The following is a 7,373-nucleotide window of genomic DNA, read 5'->3' as shown; positions in this document are numbered from 1 at the left end:
AGTGAAATCCAGTCTGTAACGCCGTTGTCAATCCGTCCGAAGCCGATATTCCCAGTATGACATCGCGCAAGGGCTTGGAAAGGATGGCGGAAAAATGATGCTCAGCACATCCGCCAGTAATTCCTCCTTCAACAGTCGATCCGACAGTGTCGTGGTGGAGAGCGAGGGGGATGAGTTCACTTCAATCAGATGGGGTCGCAGGCAGTCATCAATGAGTATGTCATACCCGTACAGCTCAAAACAGTGCCTGTCGTTGAACATCACAGACTCCATAGCCCTAAGACTGTGATAAATCGTAAACTCAATGCTCCGCATCAATCCATCCGCGCACACCGCCCCGTATCGACCCTGCACAAAGAGGCACAAATTCGCTAAAGACCACTTCCCGCCATGCACCTCGTTGTATGCATCCTCGCCCTTCTGCAACGCCACGTTCGTAAGGTGTGAGCAGAGATTATCATCCTTGAGAGCGTTGGCGACATAGGGAGTGGCACAAAAGCGGGCAAAGCCCTGCTCATGCAAGTACGCCACCAGTGGCTTAAAAGATGTTACAAGCACATAGAGACGCAGATCAAATTTCTTTCCACCAATCAAAAGTGGATTGGCAACGTACTTGGAGACAACAAACGTGCTCGCTGGCAATCCCTCCGCCTCATCCGCCTCCTTCCTCTCTTTAATCCACCTCTTTAGCTGTGTGATGCGATTGATGAGAAAGATGCCGCGACCCTGTGAACGAGATGTGGGCTTCACAATCCACGTGCTACACGGCTGCCGTCTAAACTCCTGTGTGAACATTTGGAAATCATTCGGAATGTTGTACGTCACGGGCACGCAATCTACAAAACGCAGCCAGCCGGATGGTTTCTCACTCCATTCGTACGGTGCCCGACATGGCGGCGTATACCGCACCATCAGCTGTGCGTTGTTGGGGTCTCGAATGTACTTCTTGATGTTTTTGTACATCAAGTCCTTCCGGGTTAGCTCATAGTGGTTCGGAAAGTGATTTATGATCTGCGTGTCGGTCAGGCGGTACTCCGCCGTGGAGAAAATGCTGCGCACGCGCCCCACATTCATCCAAAAAAAGTGCCAGTCCTCGGACATCACGTCTTCGTCCTCCAAAATCTCAATACTGTGCGGTAACGCAGAGGCGGGGTGTCGTCCCCCTTTGCGCGGTCCTCCAATAACGAGAGCGGCGTGCTGGTTGCCCCTGCCGTTGCGACAGCCGGTGCTGCCACAGAAGATGTTGTGAACGTTTTCTTTGTTGACATGACTTGGGCAGTCTTCGAGCTCCCATTTGCCTCTGTGTGCCTCGCACCCCCGTACTCACTCCAAGACTGCGCTGCCTTGTGCCGCATCGATCCTCACGCTCTCTAAGCGAAGAAACTTTCGTGGTGACAAAAAAAAAAAAAAAGCAAAAGGAAGTCTCTGTGAGTTGTTCCTAGCGATGTCCACGGCGACGCACCTTCGCCCACCGAGGGGCAAGGGGAGAAAAAAAAAGAGATAAAAACTTAATCGCAAAAAAACGCACGTTGGAGGTGCAATTAATCAATTAATGAAGGCTCGTCGCCCCCATTTCCCTGCTCGCCCTCTTCTTATTCTTCTTCTTCAGCGCCGGCTGCTCTGATGGACTACCATTCACCGCCTCGCGTTTATCTCTACCGCACGTACGAGCAGCGCCAGCAGCCGTGTGATGATGATTTTCCGTGTGGCTTACTTCCCGCCGCCCTCTCTTTGCAGCCTTGCATCCGCCATTGGACGATTCATGCCGGTCTCCTTCCTCATCGGCACGTGTCATGGACAATGTTTCCGCCGACTCTCTGCGGCGCTTGCGTCCAAATAATGCCACTTTGTCTCCTGCACGGGAAACACTCTTCTGTTTCTTCATTTGCCTCTCCTCCTGCCTATTGTTTCCTGGCGCCTCACCCCCGTCGTGCCGGAGGAGTTGCCTCACGTCTTCGTCCTCCTCCCCCAAGAAACGCTGAATTTCCGCAAGAAAAGCCTTGTCATTCTGGCGCAGCATGTGCCGCTTCGCCTCAGCGCTGCTCTCCTCGCTGCGCGACTGCTTCTCAACCAGCTGACGCTGGGCGTTAAGTTTCTTTTTCAGTCGCCGCAGTGTCTTCTTGTCACGCCCCTCCGGCATTACAAGGGAGGATGCCTTTTCAAGCGTCTTTTGCAGTTGCCGTGCCGCAGAGGGCTCCTCGCTTGACTGCATGTGAACTGGAATACGCCGCACCTCACCGTCACTGCTGCCACGCTTGCATTTCTGACGCCGCCCTGCTTCACGGGCGGTGTTAGGCACAAACGGCTGCATGGTGGTCGTGACGTCACGATTGCCTGACGACAATGTCTCGGCCGCTCGGCAAAATGGCGATGAAAAGAGCAGATCCTTCACATACGAAGGGTATGTGGCTGTCACGTACTCAAACGATTCCGGCAGCGTGACACATTCAACGAGAGGAAGTGGTTCCTCCCGCTCAATCCTTCCTTTTGACGCCAGCATGCGATGCTGCTCATGTCGTGAGAGACGCCGTGGTGGCTGCAGGACATTCAGCTGCACGGGAGACGTGAAATCCCGCAGACACTGTTCGCTGACCGTCAGGAACTCGCCTGCCACCTCGACAGCCTGCTTGGCGGCATCTGCCACCACTGCGGCATCGTTACTCGTGAACAACTGCTGCGCTATGGTCTCATACTTGCGTGAGGAGCGAAGTGCCTGCGCCACACTCGAAGGTAACGCCGCCTCTGTGGGCATCAGCGCGACAAATGTCTCCAGCGGTGCCAGAGGACCACGGGCGTCACGACGGGGTTGAATGCGAATGCCGCGGCGATTCTTCAGGCAGTGGAGTACCGCCGCACGGAGGTGGTTGAGATGGGGAGACATGGGCGCAGGGATGTACTGGTAGTCGGGGCACACGCCGGTAACGGTGGTGTAGAGCGACCACAGCGAGGCGCGAAGCAACTCCATGCCTACTCCCGCATCGCAGTCGCCGGTGTAGTCGGATGCCTGAAGAACATCCGATAAAAAATCCACGTCGATGGACATCAAGTCCGGGGCGACCAGGCAACGCCGCATCGACGCCGCTCGCACAGTGCGGTACCGCTTCCACAAGATAGGTGCCACATCGCCCACCCCAACGTAGTGGTCACCGCCGTTAAGAAGAAAAAGAAACACAAAGTCCACCCGCACCGAAGCAAGTTCTTGCACGGTTAGTCGAAACTCCCCGGCTCCTTGTGTCCCGCCACGCAGCCACCGGTACAGCATCTCGGAAACACTGATGAGCTGCATCGAAGAAGGCCCCACGACGAAGAGATTGTGGTACTGCGTCGCCCCCAGGCACGTCAGGGTGAGATCAATGTCATTGCCAATCACAACAACCGTGTGGTTCGGGTTGTACCGCTCGCCCCGCGAGAGAGAGGCGGTGGCAACGTGGGCAAGAGCCCGCGCGATCTTTGCCTCGCCCTCGCCAGCCGCCGTGGAGCCGTGAAGAAAGACAGGAACAAAGTGGGGCAGAAATCCGCGTCCACCTCGCAGCTTGAACTGCGCCGCCAAGGCGTTCTCCAACTCCACAAGAAAGAGGGAGCCGGGCGTCACGGCAAGTGACGTCAACTGCTGCGCACTGCCCGTGTCGAGCAGCGCCAACCGCCGCCTTCGAAGTCGTTGCGTGTGGAGTTTCGCGTACGGTGCAGGGCCATCGATGCATATCGTCAAGGACACCCGCGGGACCACCACCAGCGTCAGCAACGCCCGCAGCTTCTCCAGCACGGCCTGCACGACATCCCGCTTCCTCATCGTTGCCGCATCACGGCCGAAACAGGAGTGAATGATGCAGTTCAAATCCACAAGAACGTGATCCGCGTGTGGCGTCGCCGCAGGGCTCGAAGAAAGCGCCGAGTTACCGGCCGCCCCATGCGTCTTGTCGAGATCACGGGCGGCTAAGGGCTCCTCCGCATCCTGCGCGGTTTCGGGGAGAAATCTCGTGCAGGAGGAGGCGTCAATGAACCTGCGCAGCCCAAAAACACCCATCGCACCGCACCAAACCAAAAAAAAAACACAATAAACCCTCACAGAAAACTTACGCCTCCTTCTCACCCTTTTTTTGTTTGCTTGTTTTTAATTCCTGGCCTCCGCGTCACTCCTTTTTTTTTTTTTTTGTTGCCCAGTCTGTTTCGGAGTTTGCCGGTCCACCAAAGACACACACAACCACTCACCCCGCAAGCCACCTCTCTGCGACGCAAAAAAAAAGCAAATAAGAAAAAGAGAAAGTGAGATAAACCGGATACGTCTAGTGTGAAAAGAACAGCAGGGCATCAGGAAAATGCACGCAAAATTAATAGGTCGTAGCTCAACCCCACAGCCACTTCCTCCACGCACAGACACACACACAAATAATGGAAATTTTAAAAAACGTGATAAGATGATTCCGAAAATAAAATGACAGAAACAAACAACAAAAAAACACACATAAACCCAGCGCGTCCTACCCAAGTAGATGCACGCATGTACGGATGTATATTACGTGCATGTAGCCAACGACAAGAAACACCAACAGGAAGAAAAAAAAAGAAGAAAAGGTTCAGGTGTCAATAAAAATGGTGCCAATAGCGGTGTTGTTTGCGTTTTTTCCTTCCGTTGTTGTTGTTGTTGTTGTTGTTGTTGTTGTTGTTGTTGTTTTCGTGTGTGTACGTGTGCGTGCTTCATTTGGCCCTTGTGGTACGACACCGGTGGGACTCCTCCGGCATGACTCAGCCCCCAAGAAAACAAAAAACATGTTGTGCCCCCACCACCAGCATGTGCCGTGACTACACGGTCAGAGTGAATGTACTGCCGCTATCATCGTCTACGGGAGCGGCGATCGTCCTTTTCCTCCTTGACCGACGCCCTTTAGGATTCACTTTGGGGTCCTCCTCATCTGCCTGCGTGTGTGTCTTCGCCCTTCGCCTGCGGCGTCCGTCTTCCATCAGCACCACATCTTCCGCGGCATCCACGCGCCTTGCATCCTCCTCCTCCTCCTCCTCGGTGGGTTCCTTCGGCACGTCTGTTTCCTCCACCTTCGGCTCCTCAGTGGCTGACCTCCTCCGCCGGAAGCGGTAGTATAGCTTGTTGCTGTCATCATTCCACGCAACCATCCTGCGACGCACGGCCGTCAATACTTGACTCTCCAGAGCGGAAAGACGCAGCAAATTCTCCGTGCGATGACTTGAGAAGTAACCATGCACGCCATCACTGTTGCTTTCCTTATCAGTTTGTTTACCTGCAGCATTAACGCCATCACCAATTGCATGGATGACCCTCTTCTCTTTCAGGACATCAATCCCTTCCCCATCGTCATCCTCCTGTTTCACCGCACTTGTTGAATCCGCCTCACTGAGTCCCTTTATGGCCCTAAGATTATCCAAATGAACCTTCTTGTAGTACTCCATCCATTTAGGCATAACCTCTACAAGCTGTCCGCTGACTCGCATCTGCCAGTCCGTATGAATTCGTGTGGCGGCAGAGAAAACATTTGTCAGCTGCTTTTGCTTTGGGAACGGCACGGGAATGTCATTTGCACGAAGAAGCTGGATGCCAAGATACGCCAGGTCTGTGTTGCCTGTTTCCTGCCCAACCCCAAGAAAGAGATCGGCCACCATGATGGCTCGTGCACGCTGGCTGTCGGTGGGAAACCCCAATGCAGTCGGGGCGCGGCCATTCGCTAGCCCAAGAATGAGACCGGGCAGAATCTCCAGCACGGCCCGCTTGCGCAGAGGCACCAGCAGGTCCATTGAGAGCTGACGGAGAAACGGCACCAACAAGTCCTCCGGCAGCCCGTGTTTCCGCACCGCCGCCGTCAGCGGCATAACCGGCTCCACTTCTTCGTAGAAGGCATCAAGTCCCTCACACAACTGCCGCCAGTTCTCTGCTCCCATTCCCTCTTCAACGGAAGCAGGGTTCTGCAGCGTCAAAGCGCCGTCCGTAAACCAACGGCACATCATTTCTCCCGGGTGTGCGACATCCGGCGCAAGCCCACGCTCCAGCAGCACCGATATTACATCCACGAAGGGCGTGTACAGGAGGTAGAATATGGAGCGGGAGTAGGAAGAGACGTTTAGACGCACCTGGTGTTCAATCTCGGTGGTCGACAACTCCTCTGCGGGTCCCGCCGTCAGCCCGCCCGTGGGATCATCAAACAGATTCATTTCTAGTGAATCAAAGGCGTTGGCGACATTCCGCGAGCGCCCGGCAAATCCAACCGCGTCAAACTTATTCAGCGCGCCCCCGCTGTGATGCAGGCAGAGGCTCCTCGATGATAAGTGGCGGATCCTCGCCAGGGACGTCAAACGCCACCTCCAACAACCACCGCCGACATCATGGAGACCACTAAGAGAGAAACTGCGTCGAGAGCGCAGAGCGCACGACGAGACCTCTGCAGACTTCGTGGCCACACGAAACGACGAAGAAGACGCCACGGCAGGAGAAAAAACTGCGGAGGAAAGTGGTGGTGAAATTCGGCTCATGTAAAAATACCCTAAAAGTAAAAGAAATCAACAGGAAGAAAATAAGATGAAGAAAAAAAAAAAAAACAGTACGCAGCCTCCACTTTACATTCCATTCAAAGCTCATATCTTGACGCTTCCATTCCAAAAAAAAATAAACAATAGAATGGTCAGGGAAGTAAGTATTTTTATATGTATATATATAATATGAATACCTAACACCACTATCGCATACCCTCAGAAACGCTAATGTCGCCTCACAACGTCTCATGTTTTCGATTTCGATGATATCGCGGACGTCACGGAGGACGACATGTCGCTCCACTCATCGGCAGCTTTTTTCAGCAAATCCACAAGCGCGTCCACGTCACACCGGCTCACACACGCATCACCATCATCACCGTCTGCGGCAAGAGCAACGCAGATGTAAACCCGCCGCTGGACCTGCGTGAGGCCTAGCGAGACACGGTGCGGGTAGCGGTGGCCTCCGGCTTCGTTCATTGCGGAAGACGAGGCAATAACGTCGCTCCACCGTTGCATGAGGCCCGCCGTCTCTTCATCCGCGAGCGTAAGCCAGCGGAATAGCACCATCCCAAAGCAGGAAGCATGCAAAGAGCAGTCAAATCGCCCATCCGCACGTAGCCGCTGTTCCAAGTAGCGCAAAGCGGCCTGGTGAGCTCGCACGGCAGAACCCACAGACGCATGACTACATGGCATAAGGATGAGAGCAAGACGGAAGATTTCGTTAGAACGCATGTCAGGAGCATCCAGCCGCAACGAAGCGACATCCGTCATACCCGGCGTACACCACGTGTTCCCACCCGCCTCATCCTCCGCATTCATCCCTTGCATTGTCACCTTCACCTTGGCCACATCCGCGACGTACAACAGGAAGCAGA

General features: G+C 54.4%; 3 protein-coding genes and 1 pseudogene across 3 annotated transcripts, besides 10 other annotated features; all 4 read right to left on the bottom strand.

Moving 5' to 3' along the window:
- Positions 1-893: a sequence feature (heterozygous, non-Esmeraldo-like haplotype).
- On the bottom strand, positions 1-1,101 carry Tc00.1047053510601.40 (annotated as a pseudogene).
- Positions 894-1,949: a sequence feature (areas merged during assembly that could not be assigned to a particular haplotype. This can correspond to areas where the two haplotypes were merged or to regions with more than two copies in the genome that were merged during assembly.).
- On the bottom strand, positions 1,550-4,024 carry Tc00.1047053510601.30 (hypothetical protein, conserved; the record flags this gene model as incomplete). Its single annotated transcript, XM_800040.1, has 1 exon — positions 1,550-4,024. The coding sequence occupies one exon, from the start codon at positions 4,022-4,024 to the stop codon at positions 1,550-1,552; it is 2,475 nt and encodes an 824-aa protein (XP_805133.1).
- Positions 1,950-2,091: a sequence feature (heterozygous, non-Esmeraldo-like haplotype).
- Positions 2,092-2,850: a sequence feature (areas merged during assembly that could not be assigned to a particular haplotype. This can correspond to areas where the two haplotypes were merged or to regions with more than two copies in the genome that were merged during assembly.).
- Positions 2,851-3,303: a sequence feature (areas not merged during assembly with more than two copies in the genome that could not be assigned to a particular haplotype).
- Positions 3,304-4,129: a sequence feature (heterozygous, Esmeraldo-like haplotype).
- Positions 4,130-6,356: a sequence feature (areas not merged during assembly with more than two copies in the genome that could not be assigned to a particular haplotype).
- Positions 4,630-4,671: a microsatellite.
- Positions 4,801-6,495, bottom strand: Tc00.1047053510601.20 (hypothetical protein, conserved; the record flags this gene model as incomplete). Its single annotated transcript, XM_800039.1, has 1 exon — positions 4,801-6,495. One exon carries the CDS (start codon positions 6,493-6,495, stop codon positions 4,801-4,803), a length of 1,695 nt encoding a protein of 564 aa, XP_805132.1.
- Positions 4,997-5,016: a microsatellite.
- Positions 6,357-7,373: a sequence feature (areas merged during assembly that could not be assigned to a particular haplotype. This can correspond to areas where the two haplotypes were merged or to regions with more than two copies in the genome that were merged during assembly.).
- Tc00.1047053510601.10 (hypothetical protein, conserved) lies at positions 6,742-7,373 on the bottom strand (the record flags this gene model as incomplete). The annotated part of the gene is made up of 1 exon (XM_800038.1): positions 6,742-7,373. A coding segment is annotated over one exon (632 nt), but the record flags the coding sequence as incomplete, so codon positions are not given.

This window comes from Trypanosoma cruzi, genomic scaffold (assembly GCF_000209065.1).
Source record: "Trypanosoma cruzi strain CL Brener 1047053516797 genomic scaffold, whole genome shotgun sequence".
Classification (NCBI taxonomy): Eukaryota; Euglenozoa; class Kinetoplastea; order Trypanosomatida; family Trypanosomatidae; genus Trypanosoma; species Trypanosoma cruzi.
This window is presented reverse-complemented; position numbering and strand designations above follow the sequence as displayed.